This window comes from Notechis scutatus, chromosome 14 (genome assembly GCF_049901735.1).
Source record: "Notechis scutatus isolate UNSWTSFEM ecotype Mainland chromosome 14, rNotScu1.2, whole genome shotgun sequence".
NCBI lineage: Eukaryota > Metazoa > Chordata > Lepidosauria > Squamata > Elapidae > Notechis > Notechis scutatus.
In genome coordinates, this window is record NC_142022.1 from 5,476,483 (window position 1) to 5,499,823 (window position 23,341).

The 23,341-nt window shown below is 42.3% G+C and overlaps 2 protein-coding genes across 4 annotated transcripts in view; both read right to left on the reverse strand.

Moving 5' to 3' along the window:
• Window positions 1-11,946, reverse strand: part of CAPN1 (calpain 1) — a 36,254-nt gene extending 24,308 nt beyond the window's left edge. The window contains exons 1-4 of one of the 2 annotated variants that reach the window (XM_026690166.2): window positions 11,598-11,927; window positions 5,503-5,581; window positions 2,362-2,658; window positions 1,318-1,387 (exon numbers count right to left, since the gene is read on the reverse strand). In XM_026690166.2, the coding sequence (XP_026545951.1) occupies window positions 1,318-1,387; window positions 2,362-2,628 (337 nt within the window). In that variant the 5' untranslated portion in view covers window positions 2,629-2,658; window positions 5,503-5,581; window positions 11,598-11,927. Of the gene's footprint in view, window positions 1-1,317; window positions 1,388-2,361; window positions 2,659-5,502; window positions 5,582-11,597 lie in introns of both variants that reach the window. The other variant, XM_026690168.2, reaches the window with a different exon arrangement.
• Window positions 11,947-13,910: 1,964 nt separating this feature from the next.
• On the reverse strand, window positions 13,911-22,738 carry SPDYC (speedy/RINGO cell cycle regulator family member C). Of its 2 annotated transcripts, none has more exons than XM_087943284.1 (7): window positions 22,443-22,701; window positions 20,267-20,524; window positions 19,021-19,079; window positions 17,423-17,508; window positions 16,476-16,647; window positions 15,150-15,432; window positions 13,911-14,252 (listed from the first exon to the last, which is right to left on the reverse strand). In XM_087943284.1, the coding sequence occupies exons 2-7, from the start codon at window positions 20,478-20,480 to the stop codon at window positions 14,191-14,193; spliced, it is 876 nt and encodes a 291-aa protein (XP_087799410.1). In that variant the 5' UTR covers window positions 20,481-20,524; window positions 22,443-22,701; the 3' UTR covers window positions 13,911-14,190. The 2 variants fall into 2 exon arrangements, with proteins under 2 accessions (XP_087799410.1, XP_026545946.2); XM_026690161.2 differs by having other exon boundaries at window positions 13,934-14,252; window positions 22,660-22,738.
• Between the last annotated feature and the right edge of the window lie 603 nt (window positions 22,739-23,341).

Below are 23,341 nucleotides of genomic sequence, written 5' to 3' on the forward strand. Positions count from 1 at the left end.
GGGGAAGAACATTTCCTATAACTGCTGGGGCCAGAAGCAATGGGTGGAAGTTGCTCAGAGGTAGATCCAACCTGGAAAAAGGAATTTCCCGGCAGTGAGAAAAATTAACCCATGGAACTGCTTGCCTCCAGAAGTTGTGGGTGCTACAACACTGAAAGTTTTCAATAAGAGATTGGATAGGCATTTGTCTGAAGTGGTATACAGAATAACAGAGTTGGAAGGGACCTTGGAGGTCTTCTAGTCCAACCCCTTGCCCAAGCAGGAGACCTTATACCATTTCAGACAAATGGTTGTCCAATCTCTTCTTAAAGGCCTCCACTAGAACAGACTAGAATACTGGGCCATATTTAACAAAATAAAATTCAATGCAGAGAAAAGGAAAGTCCTACACTTAGGCAAGAAAAACCAAAAGGACAGATATAGACTGGGGTGAAACCAGGTTCAATAGCAGTAACTGGGAGAGGGATCTTGGAGTCTTCGTGGACAACCAGCTAAATAGGAGCCAGCCGTGTGCGGCAGCAGCCAAAAAAGCCAATGCAATCCTAAGCTGCATTAACAGAGGGATACAATTGAGATCAAGGGAGGGACTAATACCACTCTATAAAGCCTTAGTAAGGCCACACCTAGAGTCCTGCATCCAATTTTGGTCACCACACTTATAAAGACACTGAGACTCTAGAAAGAGTGCAGAGAAGAGCAACCAGGATGTTGAGGGGACTAAAACATATGAAGAACGGTTGCAGGAACTGGGCCTGGCTAGTCTAGGGAAGAGAAGGACCAGGGGAGACAGGAGAGCATCTTCCAATATTTGAGGGGTGGCCCCAGAGAGGAGGAAGGAGGTCAAGCTATTTTCTAAAGCACCTGAAGGCCAGGCAAGGAAGAATGGATGGAAACTGAACAAGGAGAGATTCAACCTGGAAATAAGGAGAAACTTTCTGACAGGGAGAACAATCAATCCATGGAACAGAAGTTGCCCTCGGAAGTTGTGGGAGCGCCATCACTCGAGACTTTCAAGAAGAGATTGGACTGCCATTTGGCAGAAATGGTGTAGGGTCTCCCGCTTGGGCCAGGGGATGGACTAGATGATCAACAAGGTCCCTTCTAACTCTGATTATCTGTTAAACACTGATGGAGCACCCACAGCGTCTGGAGGAAATTTGTTCCACTGGTTCATTGATCTCACTGTCAGGAAATTTCCCCCTTAGTTCTAAGGTTGCTTTTCTTAAGCTTTTCAGCTCCCGTCTGTTTGGGGGGGAAAAGACAGAAAAAGGGCCCAGGGATGTGAAAATCCAAGGGGCTGCAGGTCTCGCCACTCACCCAGAGCTCCTTGGCAAACATCTGTCCGCGTGGCACCATCTACGATGAAAAGTGGGTTCCGGCACACTTCCTGGAAGATTCAACGAGGGAAAAAAGCTGTTAAATGGCGGAAGAACTTGAGAACACCAGCAGGGTGTGAAGACTACACATCAGGCAACTGGCCCCTTTTAGAGGTCAGCTAGATGCCTTCAGGGAGCCCCCAAGTCTTCACCCCTACAGCCAGCACTGACCACCTCCTGTCTTGGATCCAAGAATCCATCCACAGCCATACCGTATTTATCCCTCCTGAACCCCTCTAGTCACTTTCCAAACAAGAAGACAGTCCCTTGATTATAACCCCTTTGTTTAACGACAGTTTGAAATTTATAACAGCTTTGGGGGAAAAATACTTTAAAAGTGACGACTATCGACCCAACCTTATGCCCCCCCCCCCTCTGGTTCACAATCTGGATGCTTGTGGCAACCAGCTCAGATTTTATGATGGTCGTTTGTGACCTGGAGACCACTGAGGACCCTTCAAAAGAACCCCTCTGTTAGGAATCACATGTGGGGAAATATGACAAGGATATCGTATATTTAATAATTCATATAATCACAGCTGCGAGATTGGCTTATGCACAACAACGGAAAGGTAAAGAAACTGCAAGTGAATTAGAAATAATTAGGAAAATCTGGATAGGTGCAGAAATGGACAAATAGACAAAGGAATTAAAAAATAAGGATGAATCGGATTATTACAAAACATGAGATAAGGTTTATGGTTGGTTAGAAAAAAAGAAAGGATCAAGACAATAAGAAATGATTAAATGTACATATATATTATATATAGAACGCAAACATGTACAATTTTTATATGTGATTTAGCAATGTAAGACAAATATGTGGGTTAGGAGGACTGTACCATGTTCAATGTTTTTAAAGTTTCTTTTTGTCTTTGTTGGTGTTTGTTTGTTTAATAAAATTAAAAAAAATTTAAAAAAAAGAGAGGGGGAAAAAAAGATGTTTTTAGAGGAAATTTCTGCACCCTAAAAATTTAAGGCTCACCGTTGGGCGCTTCCACTTGACCCCGTAGGTCTTAGAAGAATTTGGCCCCAGTTCTTTGAAACCCAGCGCAGAGGCCGTGGCGGGGAAAGTCTCGTCCCTGAAGAGGCTCCCGTTCTGCAGGCATTCGTTGCGAAGCGTCTCAAAATCCTGGCCCAAGTGCTTGACTGCGTTCTCATGTTTCCCCAAACCCAGGTCCTTGGCCCGTTGCTTCTGAACTTGAGCTGAGATCCCGGTGCAATAAATTGGGACGATGATCTCTTCCGACATCTTGGTTGATTATCCAAGCGATCAAATTCCCTGAAAGAGATTAAGAGAGGACTTAAAACTAGATTCCAGTTGGTAGGAAAACAGTCGATTGCTCGGTACAATACGGCATCTATATGTTTAAAGTCTCTAGTCCTCATGGTTACAGGAAATAACCCGAAAGCGTAATTGCACAGAATATCCAAAATAAAGACAGGGAGTTTTATTAGGTTGCTGTCAGCGTTCCAGGGAACATCCATTCCGATCAGTAATTCCAAGACAAGCATAATCTCAAAAGTACTTTTATTAGAATAGCACCTGGCACACATGCGGAATTCTGAAACTAAAAGTTACCCTGACTTCCCACAATGTCCCCTTTTTACAAACCACCCCCTTTTTACTCATCATCACATCACATGAACCAATCCCAAAGTAGGTTCCAATTCTTTCTGCGCCACACTCTTTGACCTTGAACTATCAAAAGAATTCTATTTTATCTACTAAGAGCTACTCAATTTATATCACCCCTCCTCCACTTTCTCAAGCTATGCTGCAGCGATAAATTAGGATTCCATAGCTAACAGTCGCAGACAAACCGCGCGCACACACACACACGCACACACAAAATGACAGAATTTATTATGGCCTCAGATCAGAAGTGAAAAGAAAAAATATGGACGGTCCTCGAGTTATGGCAATTGGGATCGGAATTTTGGTCGCTAAGTGATGTGGTTATGTAACCATGATTGCAGTTGGGCTGGAGATGGAGTCATCATGTGATTAGAGCAGATTTCCCGGCCATTTTTATGGTGTTAAGCAAATCCCATGGTTGTTAAGTGAGCATACCGTTGTTAAGTGAAATTAAGCATTGTAGAGCATTAACATGATTTATGGCTAAGCCATTTAAAGGTCAAACAAGCCAGGGCTTGATGTGTCATTGTGGAACCTCAGCCTGCTGCTGTTAAATAAAACCACAATGACTTGGCTCAGCCACAAACCATGGTTTATAAAGCAGGTCTGCACTAAAACTGCTTTATAAACCAGCCACAGGATAAAAAAACCTGCCAGCACGAAGATAAAATGATTAAATTAAGGAGTTGGCATGGTGACTGCTGCTGTCTTAAACACGTCTACGTGTTTACTGAAGGGAACATCTGTTTTATATAAGGAATGTCCTCCAAAACCCCGGAACTTCCCTAGAAAAACTTGAAATTCAGCAAGATAGTCTCGCACACAAGTCAGAGTGCCTAAGGAATTTTATTGTTGAATTTAGGTCATTCCAAAGAGTTCCCCTCCCCGCTTTCTTCATGCATGAAAAAAACAAGCAGAGTTAGAGAAACGAAGGAGGGGGGAAAATAACCAAATCTTGCAGTGATGAGCAAAGAAATGAATTTCCTTCCTTCCTTCCAAGTTTCTGGCCCTCATGATCGCCAAGGAGGGGCAAGGCCTGAGAAAATCTGAAGAGAGCAAGGGAGGAGAGCAATTGAAGCCACGCAAAAAGTTGGTTCCCTATGCCCAGGCTGAGTTTTTGTTTTAATTGTTTTTAGGAAGGTAAAACAGGTTCACTCCAGATCTAAGCGGTCTTTTTTTCAAACCAAGCGTGGAACATGCTAGCACTGGTTTCTCCTAATCCTTGTTAAATGCCACCTGTTGTATCCTTGGCATTCCAGTTTCCAGGCGTCAGAAGCCCAAAAGGACAGCACACAGGGACTCTGACTCACTCTCTCTCTCTCTCTCTCTCTCTCTCTCCTTCTCTCTCTCTCCTTCTCTCTCTCTCTCTCTCCTTCTCTCTCTCTCTCTCTCTCTCTCTCTCTCTCTCTCTCTCTCTCTCTCTCTCTCTCTCTCTCTCCTTCTCTCTCTCTCTCTCTCCTCTCTCTCTCTCCTTCTCTCTCTCTCTCTCTCTCTCTCTCTCTCTCTCCTTCTCTCTCTCTCTGAATTCCTGCCTGCATGGCTATCCCTGTTGAACGAAAGCCAAGGCCGATCGTTTTCCCTGCCAGCTCTTAATCTGTCTCAGAAGCTTCTGCGGGAATCCAAGATCCACGCCAGAGGCTTAGGAAGAGAAGGAAAGATCGTTTCGCGGGTTCCTCGACTTACAACCGTTCCAAAGCAGGATCGGATAAAAAGGGGCTCGTGACCACCGCAAGCATCCCTGCCGTCACGTGGTTTGCAATTCGGGCCCTGTCCCGGGGGTCCCAGGGTTGCCATTCGAGGCCTTCCCAGACAGCTTCCGACAAGGGAAGTCAACGGGGAAGCTGGATTCGCTTAACAATGGTGTGATTCACTTAACGGCTGCAGTGATTGGCTTAACAACTGTGGCCAAAGAGGTCGTAAAATTGGGTGAGATTCATTTAACAATCGCCCTATGGGGTGAGAGGTTGATGAAGCAGTGTGGTAGATTGTCAAAGGTAAGCAAACTTCCTTCCTTCCACCCCCCCCTCCCTCCCTCTTTCCTTCCTCCCTCCTCCTTCCCTCTTTCATCCTCCCTTCCTTCCCTTTTCCCTCCTTCCTTCCTCCCTCCTCCCTTTCATTTTCCCTTCCTTCCTCCTTTCCTTCTGTCCTCCTTACTTTCGCCCTCTTCCTTCCCTCCTTCTTTCATCCTCCCTCCCTCCCTTCCTTTTCTTAGCTGCCCACCTGGGCTGCATACAATATAATCAATACATAACAATGGATAAAATTAACATTAAAATCAGAATTAAGTTAAGATTCAAAAGATTTAAATAACACTGCAATATTTCAAAAGGTGAAAATTTCCAAATTCGCCTGGAGTGGTTTTCAGACAGTGTCTCCAAAATCTATCCCATCCAATTTTGGCACTGCACCTATTTTAAGGTGGTGTCTGTGTGTTAAAGTGGATGCGAAAAAAGCAACCGGTTAACACTCGATTAACACTGACCTTACCTGAGTTAATTGAAGGCAGGTTGGGTTGGCTAAGGCTTGGATGAGATACCACCAGGAGATTCTAGGGCTCCAGGCTGAGCTAGGAAGTCCAAAAGAAACAGACACAAACACCCTTTTTACTGTCAAGAGAATTACAACAATGTGTCTCTAAGTAAGGTAGTCAGTCCTTGACTTAGAACCACTTCCCTAGCAACTGTTAGAAATTATGATGAAAAAAAGTGACTTACAACCAATCCTCAGATTTACGACTATCACAGCCATAGTCAAGGGATTGCAATGAAAGAGAATATGTGCTGCTCAGGGTTGCAAGGGGTTACAATTCTGGTGCTTGGCAACCGGCAAGTATTTATCAATTAAATTTATATTCTGCCCATCTTGCTCTGCAAAGTGCCCTAATGACCCCTTGACTCACTTAACAGCCGCAGTGATTGGCTTAACAACGATGGCAAAAAGTTCAGGGGCGACTCGGTCAAAACTCCGCCTTGCTTAGCAACAGAAATTCTTCTCCCAACTGTGGTCGGAAGTTGAGGACTATCTGTAATTAGGGATCTGTTCAAGTGGGTAGATTTTACTTTTGTCCTTGGCAATAAATAGTCAATTTAATCTCATCCCTACCCACTTCAGTATTTTCAATATTTGTCCTGCCTATCAACATGATCCTCGTCTATGGAGATTCACAGTCATCCAGATCATGGTTGTCTCAAAGGTGCTTTTTTTTATTTTCAAGAGGAAACTGGACTTTCTGGTTTTTATTTGAAGACATTTCACTTCTCATCCAAGAAGCGAGTTGAAGAAGCTTCTTGGATGAGAAACGAAACGTCTTCAAAGAAAAAAACTGAAAGTCCAGTTGCCTCTTGAAAAAAAAGCAACCATAATCCTTGCTTACCGCTACATACAAAGAAAAAAAAAGCAAATATGAAAACCCCAAGCCAATGAAAAGTTATTTATTCCACTTTACTGCACCTAGGAAAATGCCTTGGCATCTCTGCAACCAGTTCACCTGGCATGCAGAATTCACAAAAGGAAAATGCCAGGTGAGCAGAACAGGGTTCTATTTGGCATTTCCTCCAGCTAAAGAGAAGGAAATGATCTACTTGCTTATTTTGGCTGCTTCCCAGAATCATCCTGGGCAAATGTAAAATTGTAGAGGTCAATTTGAATGTGTGTGAGAGAAAAAAAAAATGTAGCAAGGTGTTTTTTTTTTTTAACCTAACCTAGTTTAGGCGTGCTTTGAAATCTTGAAGACATTATACTTTCTTGTAGCTCAGCATAGCAAGATCACCCCACTCCCTGCCCAAAATCACACCTAGAATATTGCATCCAGTTTTGGTCACCACATTATAAAAAAAAAGATGTTGAGACTCTAGATAGAATGCAGAGAAGAGCAACCAGGATGACCAGGGAACTGGAGGGTAAAACATATAATGAACAGTTGCAGGAACTGGACATGGCCTAGGTCTGGAAGGGACTTCAGAGGTCTTCTAGTCCAACCCAAACAAAATATACGATGGACAGTTGCAGGAACTGGGCCTGGCTGCTCTAATGAAGAGAAGGACCAGGGGAGACATGAGAGCAGTCTTCCAATATTTGAGGGGCTGCCACAGAGAGGAAGAGGGGGTCAAGCTATTTTCTAAAGCACCTGAAGGCCAGAGAAGGAATAATGGATGGAAACTGATCCAGGAGAGATTCAGCTTGGAAATAAGGAGGAATTTTCTGACAGGGAGAACAATCAACCCGTGGAACAGAAGTTGCCTTCAGAAGTCGTGGGAGCTTCATCACTGGAAGCTTTCAACAAGAGACTGGACTGCCATCTGTCAGAAATGGTGCAGGGCCTCCTGCTTGGGTGGGGGGGTTGGACTAGATGACCTACAAGGTCCCTTTCAACTCTGTTAATCTGTTAAGTGGAATTTTACAGAATAACAGAGATGGAAGGGTTCTTGGAGGTCTTCTAGTCCAACCCCCCTTGCTCAAGTGTGAGGATCAGTTTTAAGTCCCTTTTTTCCACTGCCGTTATATCTTTGAACAGCCACTAATTAAACGGTTGTAAGTCAAAAGACTACCTGTAATGATGAGCATATTAAGGGGAGGCATTTGCGAAAATCCTTGAGATGATTCATGATTTCGGAAAGCCTTTGGCAGACTCGCCCATGGTAGGAAGAGGTTGAGACTTGCTCAACCGGTATCAGGAGAAGGTGGGAAAGACCAGATAAATAAATACGTACTTCACAATGGTCCGAAGTGGGAATCTTTCAATCATTTCAAACACCGATTCAATATTTTGACCTAGACAAATCTCACCGTATTTACAAAACTTAGAACAGAATAACAGAGTTGGAAGGGACCTTGGAGGTCTTCTAGTCCAACCCTACACCACTTCAGACAAAGGGTTATCCAACATCTTTTTAAAAAGTTCCAGTGTTGGAGCATTCGCTGTTGTTCCACAGATTAATTGTTCTGTCGGGAAATTTTCTCCTTCGTTCTAAGTTGCTTATCTTCTTGTCCTGTTGTTTGCAAAACACGCAGTTTGAGAAAGTTTGGCCGCAACTATAAAACCATCCACCTTGTCCTGAATCTTGTCCCCGAAGAATCAAAGCCACATGGAATTCAAAAGGTCAAAAATTTGCAATACGGGTCGCCCTCGACTTACGACCACAATCGAACCCCAAATTTCTGTTGCTAAGCGAGATGTCGGTTGAGCGAGTTTTGCCCCGTTTTTACGACCTTTTCTTGCTCCAGATGCTAAGCAAACTGCTGAGGTGGTGACGTTTGTAATCCGGTTGCTAAGTGACTTTGCTTGTCGGACGGTCGCAAAAAGGGACACTGCTACCGTCATCAATATGAGTCAGTTTGCCAGGCGTCTGAATTTTGATGACATGACCATGGGGTTTTCTGAAATGGTCGTAAGTATGAAAAACGGTCATCTTTGCCCAATACAGGTCCACCACAATTGGTTGGAGGAGATGATAAAACAAGAGATAGACTTAAAGCCAAGTTATTTCTATTGGGCACACTTAACAGGGAAATATAATAAGAAAACTCAGTCCTTGATGCTTCTTGTAATAACAGTGGAGAGGATTAGCTACGCACAAAATTGGGAAAAGAAGAAATACATCCACAGAGGAAACGGTAATAAGGAAAATACTTGAGTGCGCTGAAGTGGACAGGTTGACGATGGAAATTAAAGATAAAGGGGAATGAGATGACCCAGGACGTGGCACAAAAGCAACAAAGTCACAAAAATAGGTAAAGTCCCTTTAATTCCACCAACTTGGCCCCCAATGTTCAGTTATCATCGGCTGGAGAAAAAAAACTCTTCCAAGAACAGTTTTTAAAGGGAAGAAATTCAGTCCGAACCCAAAGTACATATAAATTATAAATAAAAACCAACACAAACCACACTGCAGCAATTAAGGAGACAGGGCAGGATAAGGAATTGAAGACTTCAAAAGATAACAAAACACACACACACAGTTGGGAGGACACCAGAACTCAGATAAGACTTGACAAACCAAAATAATTCACACTTTGCTTCCAGCAAGGAGCTGTGCGCAAACACCCTCTTTATCCTGTTTTATCCTGTTGCACTTTCTTTCATTTAACTTGTTTCTTTTTTTATTATTATTATTTTTCCCTTTCCCCAAGCACGAAAAATAATTTTGCTTCCTCTTTCTGCAGAAACACCTCATTGTAGGTCATAAATTCAGGACCTGTGTTCTTTTGGAGGTAGTCCTAGACTTCCAGCCATTCATTCGGGGACTGTTCGAAGTTACGACGGCACTGGAAAATGAGAAAAATCCTCGCACTTACAACTGGCGCAACCATCCCCAGGGCCACGCCATCAAAATTTGGGGTGCTTGACAACTGACACATATTTGTGACTGTTGCTGTGTTCCCAGGGTCACGTGATCCCCATCGGCGACTTTCCCAAGGGATTTCCAAAAAGTCAAGTCAAATGGGGAAAAGCTGGATTTGCTTAATGACCATGTGATCCACTTAGCAACCACAGCAATTTCACATAACCATCACGGCAGAAAAGGCAGTGAAATATTGAATTGCTAAGTAGGATATACAAAACTTTTGCTAGACCCTTATTCGAACACAGCTCATCAGTCTGGAATCTGCAATGTATATCGGACATTCATACAATTGTGCGAGTCCAGAAGTATTTCATGAGAAAAGTACTACACTCCTCTGCTCGCAACAGAATACCCTACACCAGCAGGCTTGAAATTTTGGGCGTGGACAACCTTGAACTATGTCGCCTACGGTTGGACTTAAGCGTAGTGCACAAAATTATCTGCTACAATGTCCTACCAGTCAACTGCAACTTCAGCTGCAACAATACAAGAGCACACAACAGATACAAACTCAATGTAAACCACTCCAAACCTGATTGCAGAAAGTACGACTTCAGCAACAGAGTGGTCAATGCCCGAAATGCACTACCTGATTCTGTTGTTACATCCTCTAACCCTCCCACTCCTTTAACCTCAGACTACTAACCACTATTGACCTCACCCCATTCCTAAGAAGTCTGTAAGGGGCGTGCATAAGTGCACCATCGTGCCTACCGTCCCTGTCCTATTGTCCCCATTTATTCGTACCTACTTCCTGTATTCTTACTCATGTTTATACTTATACCTATTATCTTGTAAGCGATTGACCAATAAAATAAGTAAATAAATAGCAGGCAATTTGCTGGCTGCCTTGCTTAGGGACAGAAACTCAGTCCCAATTGTGGCCGTACGTTTGAGGACCCCTTGTTTTTTTACTCCTCCGAAGGCCTGGCATGAAGTTTGTCTTTTCCACAAAAGGCCACACCATGCCAGCCTGGTTCCTCACCTGGCCATGTTTCATGATGCCCTGGTCTGAGTTTTAAAATGCACGAAGGCTTTTCAACTTCCTGGAAAGTTTGACTACTCTGGAGCAAGGGCTAGGGGCTCAAAATACCCAGGTTGATCTCCCTACCTGGAAGATCCAGGATGGGGCAACAAATTACTCTCCGTTTAAACATCCTGCCACCTTGGCATCCTCCTCTTGAGGAACTAATACATCAATGCAACCCAATTAAATTAGGCATAGAGAATTAGGATTCTACCATTGTGTTTCCAGGAACCGCTGTAAAAAATTCCCTGCTTCAAAGTTTGGGGGACAGATAGCACAAACATCTGCACCACAGCAGAATGTAGAAGTACCTTCAGATTTAAATCATCAGCCCCATGAGGACTAGAATCTTCACCGGATCATCATTTATAGAAGACAGACCACAGGACACCATAAAACAGACCCAGGTTTGCTTCCAGAAGGCCTGAAGTTAAACCCCAGAACTTCCAAAGAGTCTAGAAACTTGCTGATAAAATTTTGAAAGTTGTGTCTATAAAAACCTGGCTGGGATGCTCAAATGGGTGACTCAGTCCGCAGATATTTATATTGCTTTTCCGTTGCCTATAAAATATGCAGGCCCCATACATTTGTTATGTATGTATTTTCTTACAACTCGGCCACAACGTCACCGACATCTAACACAAAGCCGTGGGAAAGGAGCCCAGCAAGGCCCTCAAAATGCATGGACCACAACACCCATCCAGGCAAGAGGTGGAGGGAATTGTAGTGCAGATGTAGGCCAAAAGGGGAGGGGGAAATCTCAAAAACATTTGACACAACCCTTACTTTTCTGCAGCTCAAATAACCAGGCTGTCCCGCTGCTTTCACCCAGTTGGAGAGAGTAATTCTCTCGGGGAGAACCCCTAGGTTCTCTGCCCATGCTCAGAAGTACCCTTTCCCCCCCCCCTGCATTAAAGCCACGGAGAGCCACCGGGAGAGAAAGAGAAAGAATCATGAAAGCGAACTTGGCCGCTTTCGCGGCTTCTCCTTAAACCGGCGCGCTCGCTTTCCCCAAATAACAAATTTAACAATACTTTTATTTAAAGAAATAACAAGGCCAAGTTGGACCTCTCCAGGAGGAGCGGGTTGTGTAATAGGCAGATACTAAGAATATTTTTTTTTTCCCCAAAAGGCCAACCCCCCAACCGCAAACTCCAGCACTTTTCCCTCTCCAAATCTCGCCTCCCGAAGCCAAGCCCCGAAGTCTTTACCTGCGCCCCGGAGCGTCCCCTCGGCCTAGGACGGAGTAAAAAGGCCCCGGGATCTTTTACACCGGAGGAGAGGGTAAGGGAAGCTTTTTTCGGCGCAGGAGCGTCGTTCGGGCACCCCCTCCTCGCCGCCCGTCTGTGGCCCAGCAACTCCTCCCTCGCTGGGCGTTAGCCAAGGCAGGGAAAGGCAGCTGGAGCAGGGCGCGGCGGGGGAAGCCTTGCGCAAAAACGCACGAGTTGGAGACGGAAGAGGGGCGGCCCGGGCGGGTTTCTCTCTCTTTCTCCGATCCCGGGTTTGTTGGGGAGACGGAAGGGGCAAGAAGCGGGGCGGAGGAGGGAGCTGGGCGGCCGCTCTCCTCTTCCGCGGTTGGAAGCAGCAGCAGCAGCCGAAGTCGGCTTCCTCTCCTCCGCGTCTGCATTCTGCCTGCATTGCAACACCCGGGGGGAGCCGCGCCCGAGAGAGCTTGGCGGCGCCCCGGAGCGCAAAGTCTGTTTTCATTTCTTTGCGCGAAAAGAAAAAAGAGAGAGAGAAGAGTGCACGGGATGCGGACCTGCTAATGCGCGATCCCCAAAGCGGCAGGATTGCGGGGCGGTTGCAGCCCTCTAAGGCAAAACGGCTGGTTTTCCGACTTATTATTTTTTAGCTTAGCCTAAGAGGCGCGAAGCTGGACCGGCTGCATTTCAGCCTGGCTGCGGTTAGGAAACCCCGCCAGGGCTAGCTGGCTGTCCCCAACGGAGCGCTCTCCGACTACAGCGCCCATCACTCTCTCCCAGCAAATGAGTGTACACTACACAAGTCTGGCTTGTGGAGATTTCGGGATCTAACAAGGCGCTTTGTTGGGACGATTCCAGGTTTTCCAATGGGGCACCCCCTTTTTTGATAGGCGCCTCCAAGAAAGGGGGATTTCCAAGAAGTGGAGAAGTCTTCATCATTTTTGCCCACTTTTATATTAAATAATCAACTCAAGGTGGCGAACATACTTAATGCTGCTTCCTCTCCCTGTTTTCCCTACAACATCAACCTTATGAGGTGGGACAGGTTGAGAGAGAGGGATCAACCCAAAGACACCCAGCTGGCTTTCGTGCCCAAGGCGGGATTAGAACTCACAATCCCCTGGTGATGGGCCCAAAGTCACCCAGTTAGTTACATGACTAAAATGGGACTGGAATTCAGAGCCTTCCTGTTTTTAGCCTAGTGGTTTCATCATTAGACGAAACTGGTCTGCGAAGCTGTATGCAATTGTTTGGATTCAGACAACCACGGTCTGAGCCACTGTCTTGATGATGGCTTCTCCTTTGTATGGGTTGTGGGGAAAAAAGGAAGGACACTTCTAAAGTGCTTGCGGTTTGGACAAAACTGAGACACCCCCCACCCTGACCCCCCTCCAGCTGTTAGATCATGGGTAGGTTTTTTCTATTATAACCTGACTTTCTGCAGTAGGTTTGCCCACGGCTAACCATGGTTTAATTTTCAGGTTTTGTACACAGGTTAGCTAAAGCACAATTGGAGCACAAAGCGACCTGTTTTGTTTTCCAAGGTTGAGAAATGTGTCCTTTTATGCCAGCTCCAGTTCATTCCCCACCCAATTTGAAATTGTTGCTAGGGCCTAGATGACAGAAAACCATATTCTTCCAAAAAAAAAGGGTTAACTTTCCCCCCAAAACGTTGAAGGGTTTTTTTTGCCTTTCAATTTTACTCCAAATCAAGGTATATTTGTATGGGGGAAAATACAAGGAGTTAAGAGTGAGATGGATGGTTTCCGAATTTGATAAATAAAAATACGACACCCTTTCCAGCTATCATTTTCAGAAACTTCCAGCAAGTAAACATGTTTTCATTCAGACTTCAGGCCCACCTGTCACATTAATATAGTTAACGGGAAGGTGTTAATTACCATTTTTATCCATGACTTTCCATTTATTTGATTCTAGTTTTCTAATGTTTTGTCAGCTGCCTGAAGGGCCAACAAGGCACAAAAGTGAGTCAGAAATCTAATAAATAGCCATTGCATTAGGATATGGCTGAGGAGAGAAATAGCTTTAAATCTCTCCCCTCTTCTCACTTTCTATTCCTGTGCGCTGCCCCAAAATTTCTACCATAACATCAACTGCAAGGACTGCACCAGTAGCAGACTAAAAACTGTCCAAATTTTCTCTCCTTCTCTTGTTTTGTCCTTGTGTGTCTGAATACCTGAACTACTTTTTAATTGGCCTGCAAATCATTCCAGATTCCTTTGGGCTAAAACAGCTTGTAATTCTACAAATAAAACGTGCTACGAATGAACCAGAGTAAAATGTGATAAAAAGTTTGAAAATATATATCCCTGTAGCCTGTTCTTCTAGACGTCTTTATTAAGAGTCATTCCAACTGGCACTTTTTTTGACATTGTACAAGTCACAATTCATAAGCTTTTTTTTTTTAAATATATACAAATATAATAAGTATTACTAAGTGTCCTCTCTACAAACAGGAAGATAAAGTGCTTATAAATAGAATGCCGCAAATGTAGATGGAAGGACATCCATGAATACTACTACTCCGATGGGGGAAATCTGGTATGCCGGTGGTGGGGGGGAGGTCTTCAGCCATCAAATATTATGCCAAGAACTGCCAATCTTTCTCTGCTCCATCTGTCTCCATGGTGGGTCCCTGTAAGACTATATCAAAGGTTTATGTTGAGATTCAGTCTACGCAAGGCTTCGAATTGCATTGGGAGGTTGCACTTGAAAACTGAAAAGGATGAACATAACAGCTACTCTGGGGTTCCGACACTAAAACTAAATGTTAACTTCTTCAACACAGTGATAAAAAGGGTAAGTTCAATTTGCTCTAGGGTGGATGAACAAACAAGATAACTGTGAAATAAAGGAGTATTGTGGGTAGAACAGTTATGTGTTAAGATATCTAAAACAGTTATCAGATCCACAGAGTTAAACAGATCTTTCCGTCATTGGAAATCAGCCAAAAAACATGCTTATTCGGTATCAGGTTTATTTCTAATTTTTAACTCTACTCTGTTTAAACCAAACATGAAATGTGGAAGACTGATTTCAAAAGAATGTACAGGTGGTCCTTGACTTACGACAGTTCATTTAGTGACCATTCAAAGTTAAAAAAAATGACTTGTGACCATTTTTCACATTTACAACCGCTGCAGCCAATCTCATGGTTACCACCAGATCAAAACTCAAGACGCTTGACTCAACGTTTATAATTGTTGGGAGTGTCCCGGGGTTATGGGATCCCCTTTTTGCGACCTTCCGACAAGCCAAGTCAATGGGGAAAACAAATTCACTTAACAACCGTGTTGCTAAGTTAACAACTGTGGGGACTCACTTTACAACCGTGGCAAGAAAGGTCGTTAAAATGGAGCAAAGTTCACTTAACAAATGTTTTGCTTAGTAACACAAATTTTGGGCTCAATTGAGGTCGTTAAGTCGAGGACTAGCTATTTCATTCTTTTTGAAATCTAGCTTTCAAAAGACTGCATTAAGTAGAGCGTTTTTAAATTCAAGACGCCCCTAAAGATGAACCGAGCATGGTTAAGTGCTTACTTTGCATCACGGTGTAGTTAGTCTCTGAATCCAGCATTAGAAAGGGACAGCTTTCCAAATCTCCTTTCAACACTTCCGACGGTAAGAGATCACGGGCAGGGGGAGTGATCTGAGCCACGTTTCCTTCCATGTCCAAAACGCAGAGAAGGCACACCGAGGGTGTCACACCGGGCCCTCTGGGGACGAACTCGTCCTCATTCTTCAGGTAACTCCTCAGCGCCCCGCTGTGGTGAGATGCTCGTTCACGGGCCCAGGCCCAGTGAGAGGGCTCTCTCAGCATTATCTAGAGACAACAGGAAGCCGGATAGTAATGAGAGTTGGTTTCAGGAGACTGTTGTGTCAATATCACAACAAACGCCTCCCTTTTCGGGGGAAGAGACTTGCTGCTTTGCTGAGGTACAAGCAGGCAGATAGAAAATCTTTCTTTTGTGTGTGTTTAATATACACTGGAATTTACAAGTTCACACGGTTAATCATTCACACGCAGGAATTTTTCTGTAAACCCCATCTCTTTTTCTCAATAAATCTTGCTGAGTTTAGTGCATGTTTTCTTTTTTTTTATGCCCGGCATCTTCAACTTGTTTATCAACATGTAAAGATGCCAGGCAAGGTATGAAGCGTCACTAAAATTCTAATACAGCATGTATTAAAATGAACATTTGAATCTTCTCGTGGTTTAACGTGGAGTGTTACTCTTAACGTTACATGCAAGGAGACAGGTCCAATTCATTCATAAGTCTATTTTTATTTATTAAATTAGCATGCCATCGATGTGGACATGCCCCTGCGGTTTCCTAGGCAAGGTTTGTCTTTAGTGCTTTGCCCTTGCTTCTTCCTAGGGTTGAGAGTGGATGACTGGCCCAAGGTCACCCAGCTGCCTTTGTGCCTAAGGCAGGACTGGTAGCACTCTTGGTCTCCCACTTTCTAACCTGGTGTCTTAACTATTATATCAAACTCACCCTGCTAAAAATCGTACTTGTGAAAAAAAAAATATTTTTCATTGTTAGGCAACTACAAAAAGCACCTGATAATAGCTAGTATAGACCTTGTAGAGACAAGGAAGCTGTGTTACATCTAACGAGATTATTGGGCCATCATTTTTGCAGAACATCAGGGAAGTGTATTTTTTCTAACCCAAGGACACACCATACGCATACTATGCATAACGTTAAAATTCATTCCATTATTTGTAGTTTTCCCTCAGTTATCCTCTATTACTCCCCCACCCAGCTGCCAGTGTCTACTGTGGAGTTTCCTTTGCAGGAAATAATTCTGCCCTTCCCTCCATCAAGCCACCGGTTTTAATCAGATTAAACTGCAGCTGACCTCATCACAACACCGCCGGCTAACAAACGCTCTATACTTCATTTTAGCCCAAAAGCCATCTCTCATTTTTAAGAATTGTGGAAATAGTTTCCTCCAGTTGTCACCAAGTGCCCAGGGGAAGATTTCATATTTATAGTCTTCTGTGTCTTCTTCCATGTCATTGGCTAAGTACCTATAATTAGGACAAAAAGATGTTGGAAGCAGGGAAAGCCGTCGGGATTCCTTCGGTGACATAATACTGCATAATTTCTCAAGAAAAGCTGAGTCACTTTCTCAATTTGAAATACATCACTTTTTACAACTGTACAAAGTTATAATAGTCACAGTACAAAGTCAGATGTTGTCCACGTTCAAGGACAGCTTGGAGCATGGGAATAAGGTAGTGGATCACCTATCTTCCTTTGTAATGGAAAGCAAGGAAAAAATTCAAATAACAGCCTAAATAAGGAAGTATCAAGGAGAAAACAACATCGGCACCAACACTGACAGGGTAAGCTACTGCACATAAACAGAAAGCAAACCCCACTTCCTTTTATCAATAAAGATGTTATCTAGTAGTTGGGTAATGAAACATCTAAGAACAAACAACCAAGCTCAGAGAGCACCAAGGATTTTACAATTCAACTCCAAGCTACAAATACCCTCTTTTATTAGAGTACCAAATGGCTCATGTCAATATAATACAAATATTTTCCACTTCTACAGTACATCCTTTGTTCTACATCATCTAAAGATTGATTATGAATTATTTCTGAATAAGAATGCGAAGTCAACTCTGAATTCAGGGGGTCTCTGTCAAGATAAATTAGCCATTTCCAACCCTAAACGCTGTCCAGACATGTGAATATCTTTAAATGGCCTGAGCATTTAAAAAATATTGGAAGCAAAACAAAAGAATAACTATAGGAAAACCATGAAGCTCAAAAAATAACAACTGTGCCACTTACAGAGCTATGAAGAGATTGATCCGTGTATATTCTTTTGTATGTAGGCCAGCTCGTTTAAAGTACATCATAGTCATGGCTATAAGATACTGAATGAGAAAGTGGGTTTTAATATTTTTAAAGACCAGAATTGTAAGAGGGACAGGGAAGAAAAAAATCATCCTAAGTACATGCATAGAAACAGAACTGAAGAGCCAAAATACCATCTGCTTTTATTAGGAAAGCCATTATTGCTCTGTGGATTTTGAGATGAGAAATTAATAGTTACCCTGATATCACATAAGGTTATTGAAAGGGAAAGCTAAGTGGCAGCTTGCCAGCTAAGCTCTTCCTAGTAGGCTGTTTTTTCAAAATTTCCTTTACTACGGAAATCCACTAAGAACAGAAAAGTAACAGAAAAACCCAACAACACATTTTCAGTTATAGCATCAGGAGCTCTGTGTTGGGAAACACTTTATCTTCTCTTGAATGGTTGAGTTTGGATTGCTAAATAACATCACTTTAACTTAGCACAGAGATGTTATGTGAACAATGAAGCATGCTGTTGCCATGATACCAATGCAAAACATGGAAGAGCTATCATGGTGAATTTAAGTCCAAACTAATATAATTATTGTTAGCTGGTTTCATTCCTACAGCAGGACTAGAACTCATGGTCTTTTGAATTTTAACCTGAGGCCTTCACCACTAACCAACTGGCTCTAGTTTTGGGTATTAGTGTCCAATTTAAGAACAGGTTTTATTTCTGATATGCTTCTAACTATGATCAGTACAGCTATAAAACAATTGACACAATATATTTCAATTACATAATATAAATAATGAACTTCTACATTAAAAATGCAAATAGAACAAAAGCAAATAGAATGTAATAACCCTTCCTTGATATCTAGGTAGCCCTCAACTTACAATTGTGCCCAACATTTCTGTTGATGAACAAGATAGTTAAATGAGTTTTGCCCCATTTTACGACCTTTCTTTCCAGTTGTTAAGTGAATCATTGCAGCGGTTAGCTTAGTAACAGAGTTAAGTGGATCTGGTTTCCCCATTGACTTGTCAGAAAGTTGCAAGAGGTGATCACATGATCCCAGGACACTGCAACAGTCATAAATATGGGTCCATTGCCAAGCGTCTGAATTTTGATCATGTGACCATGGGGATGCTGCCACACCGTGCCACAGATTTAAATATGAAACACAGTCAGAAGTCACTTTTTCAGTGCCACTGTAACTTCAGTTACTAAATTAATGGTTGTAAGTTGAGGTCTACCTGCATTTGTTTAGGTGGGGAGGCGTTTGGGGGAACAGAATGTATAAAAAAGGAGATAACCAATATAACCTATTTTTCTGGAAAATGGAAGAATATACTCTGGAAAATGGAAGCAAAAATCATTTTATCCACTGTGTGCTAATTTTTTTTTAACAACAGCTGTTAAGTCTTTTATGAAAACAAATAAACAAAAGCTTATTCTGAAACATCCTGTCTGTTTGTGTGAAAAGTATGCTTCCAATATTGTTGATTAAAATTGAGCTGTAAAACTATGAATACAATATTGCTCTAATATTGGAAGCCTTAATACATGAACATAGCAGGAAACATACCTTATCTGAGATTCTGTAACATGTGTCTGTGGACAGGAAGTCTTGTACCAAGCCATCCTCTGATGAGAAATAAAGTAGAGGGATCCGATTTAAGCTACACAATTCATTCTTGCAGACAAAGTTTAAATTCAGGAAATACAAACTAACTTATAGTATTTATGCTATTTTATAGCATCTGAAAAATATTATTAAATAAACCTTACTCTTGATCATAATGCACAATAAGAGCATGACATCCTGTTACTATAGAATTTGCCATGCTTACACATTTAGAATCAGAAAAACAGGAAAGTGTTGAAATCATTAAAAGAGATTTGATATTTTAGCCCCCCACCCATCACCCCATGTTTGAATGAGAAAGAGATGCAACATTTTTCTGTACAGATTTTAAATGTAATTAAGCTTATTTTTTTGTTAATTTCACATAAACTTTCCCAGACATAGCTTTTAGCAATATTATCCCAAAGCTACCTATTCTAAAAAATAATAGTAATTCCCTAATCGACTTAAAATCAAACATTTTGCTGTTCTGAAGTGCAGAAGACATCTTAAATCAGCTAATGTGTGATTTACTGAAAAACACATGGCACAAGGCCATAAACCAGAGGTTGGACAGCAAACATTTTGGATCCTAGAAACCAGAGGTGGTATTCAACAGGTTCTGATCAGTTCTGGAGAACCGATAGCGGAAATTTTGAGTAGTTCAGAGAACCGGCAAATCCCACCTCTGACTGGCCCCGCCAACCCCATCTCTTCTCTGCCTCCCGGCTGGGCCTTCTTTGGTTGCCCTGCACAGGAGAACGGAGCTGGAAAGCAGGTTAGTGGGGTGGGGAGGGAATGGGGATTTTGCAGTATCCTTCCCCTGCCACGCCCACCAAGCCACGCCCACAGAACCGGTAGTAAAAAAATTTTGAATCCCACCACTGCTAGAAATCATGTGATTTTAATGAATGATCTGACTGTCCTTCCATTCAATCCCATCACATTTAAGTGAGAGAGTGTGATTGCATTTCTTTTTCAATTGGTGGGGAAGAGAGATTTGAAGACAAGGGTTTGCAATCTATCAGGCACTGTGCTGCCAATACAGAAAATTGGACAAAAGGCACAATGGTTAAACTTTGTGCTATCAATTAAGTCAAAGGCAGGCTAGTTGTGGTAGCTTTGCAGGCTAGCTGTGCTTTGAATGCTGTCCATCTCTGTCCCAAGGAGGGCTGAATCCCAGCACAAGTAGATACAACTACTGGACCTAGGAGCTTGAAGAATGCTTCTTGTTCTTCTCTGCGTAGCAGGAAAAATGGCTGCTGCGAAATTTTCAAAGTTGTCGTGGAAAGTTCCTTCTCAAGCCCCTGTGTAGAACCACCAGTAACCAAAGCACCCTGCGTGTTGCGTTGTCGTGTACACCCTGGCTTCACTACAGCAGTGACTGTAGGAGGAACACAAGTACTATGACTGTCTCGCATTTTTCTTTGAAGTGGTTGATAGTAGAGGCCTCAAAATGGCCTTCCTGGGAGGGGGAAACACATTCATGCGTCAAATTTAAAGCCGCCACATTAAATATTAGTTTTTAAGAAACTTTTCTTCCCAACACATTAAACTCCTTCAAGACTCGACTAGCATTATATATTACACTCCAATTTCTAACATCAGATTTACCTATTTTGTTTCTCAGTGCCCACACCAGAAGAAATGGGAAAATCTCAAAACAGCCACTTACATGTTGACAACTATTTGCTTAACACAAGATGTATATATTGCTAAAAAGACACAATACTGTACACCAAGCATTGGGTGGTGCAAAACAGAATTCTACAGTATACCGAAATGCAATTAAATGCAGTTAAAAAACTTTGGTCTTTAACCAATAAAAATGCACTCAATAAAACAAGCAACACAAAACTGTCCCCCTAACAACAAAAACTATTAGCAACTACAGCCCATATTCTTCTCTATTGCCAACTCTATAGAGACCTTTGTCATCAGTTGATTGCCTGTTTTATTTAAATTATCTGCATTGTTTAATAAACAAGATAAATTTCTGTAAAAGTAGAAACATTTTGCTACTTCTACGGAAGTTTATCTTATTAAACAGTGCAGATAATTTAAATAAAACAGGCAATCAACTGATGACAAAGGTCTCTATAGAGTGTGTAAGTTTATGTGTAAGTTTGCCCACAAATTATTGCTAATAGTTCTTGTTGTTAGGGGATAGTTTTGTATTGTTCATTTCGTTATTGGTCAGTGGTCAAAGTTCTGTCTGCAATAAAAGCAACACTTTATTTAAAAAGCTGATTTAAGGAGATTTCAAGACTCAAAAGCAATGTTGCAGCTATTCTGAGTTTGTACAACCACAGCTTAATATTAGTGCTCAATTAACTCTACTATCCACTTTCACCCAAAGGGAGACAAGGAAAGCCTTGTATGTTGTATACATATATTTTGGGTAAACTCCCAAGACGCTTAAGTGAAATGGGCAGTATAGAAATTTAAACAAACAAAAAGGACATACACTGTACTAAGCAACGATTTGTCCCAATTGTGGTATAAATTATTCAACTGGCTTTACCAAACACTCTAGTTACAAACCATGACTTAACCACAATGGTTAACTTTATGGGCTAATGCTAATCTAAGCATATTATAGATTACCTAGGAAAGAGGAATATTATTCCTATTTCATAACTCAATGCACATGGACAATACAGTATTCAAAAACAGGCCCAAGTTTGTTTTGAATGATAAACTTTAAAATCCCATCTGATTGTTGCCCTTAACATGCTGTCTGGTGGAAATAAAGAGAACAGATTTGTAATTTTGTAAGTTCAATTAGATATTTTTTATCACGCAAATTAGAATTCAAGAAGGGATCCCATAAAACACAGCAAATAGTTAGCTACAAAAAACAACACAGAAGTGTTTTATGCTTGGGGTTAAATGGCCCAAGCAGGACTCATCTGACGTTATTCCCAATTAATAACTACATTTTGCTTAACACCTCATTTCTAACACCAGCAGATATGAATTAAGTATTGCATAGTCATTTTTAAAGATATATTTTCATACTATTTCCAAACACTAAATCTGTCAGGACTGAGATTATCGATCAATGAGATAATCCTCAAACCTGCCCCAAACTGCATTCCTGCCAATTTTCCTCCTCTTCCTTTTTTTTTAAATGGACTAGCTCCTTTAAAAAAACAACAACCACTTGAATTCCTCCTAGTTAAAAAACATCCTTTGAGTTGCATTTCTCCCCTTTTGAATAGCCCACAGCAAGTACATTTCTTTTGGGGACTGCTTTTGTTGCCATCCTGACAGGACTGCAGAGTTTATGGGGAGGAAAAAACCCCCTCCCCAAAGATGTCTTATTTTGCTCTGATTCCTGGGTTAAATTGAGCTCCAGTTGCGCACACACAAACACACACCCTCAAATGGGAATGGGCGTATTCAACCAGGGGTTTTTCATGTAAAAAGAGCAATGATTAATGGCAGTCTCTGTGGAGAGCGTGAAAGGCATCAATAGAAGGAGGGGAAAAAAATGGCCCCGCTTCTTCTTCCACCATTCCCCACCACACCATTTCCCGCCAAAAATTTCCCGCCCTTTTTACCCCCCCTTCACCCCCCCTTCACCCCCCCCCCCACCTGAGCACAGCGACAACCACCCAAAGAACAGAAGGAAAGGGGGCGGCTCGAAAAGCACCGCTAGCCTCGCCCACTTTTCTCCTCAGCGCTACCGTTTATAGGCTCGACTTCCACCAATCCCTGCTAAGAGAAGGCGGGGATAATTCGGATAAGTCTCCTTACAATTCATCCCCCCTCCCTGCTTCCCTCCCTTCCCCGTGTTTCGGGCGAGCTGTCAATCAAGCATTGCTGACGCAAATGCTGCTTTGCTGGGTATTTTTTTTAGAAGTTTTTAAAGTGGTTTTTTTTTTTAAAATGCCAAATTGGGCTTCGTTTTAAGAGAGGTTCGCTTGCCAAGCTGGGAGAGCTTGTAATGTTTTTCTTAATAGCAATAACACTTAAACTTTGATATATTTTTTTATTTTTATTTTTTTTAATTTGTCAATTGCTTACAAGATAATAGGTATAAGTAAAAACATAGTTATGAATACATGGATACATATAAGAAAAATAAAAGAAACAATAGGACAGGGACGGTAGGCACATTGGTGCGCTTATGCACGCCCCCTACAGACCTCTTAGGAAAGGGGTGAGGTCAATAGTAGACAGTCTAAGACTTTTGGAGCCTCTGGTAATGTTTCCCTAGTGGGGTAATGAAACGCGTGCAAGCCAATAACCCAGACAGCACCGAGCATTCCGTGGT

Excerpts from the sequence above, each read along its gene's own strand:
- SPDYC (XM_087943284.1), bottom strand. The coding sequence starts at position 20,480 with ATGCGAGACAGTCATAGTACTTGTGTTCCTCCTACAGTCACTGCTGTA. Across the intron at positions 19,080-20,266 it reads AGCATTCTTCAAGCTCCTAG|AGGATGGCTTGGTACAAGAC; the intron begins GTCCAGTAGTTG and ends ATTTCTCATCAG. Across the intron at positions 14,253-15,149 it reads TAACTACACCGTGATGCAAA|TCTTACAGGGACCCACCATG; the intron begins GTAAGCACTTAA and ends CCTTTGATATAG.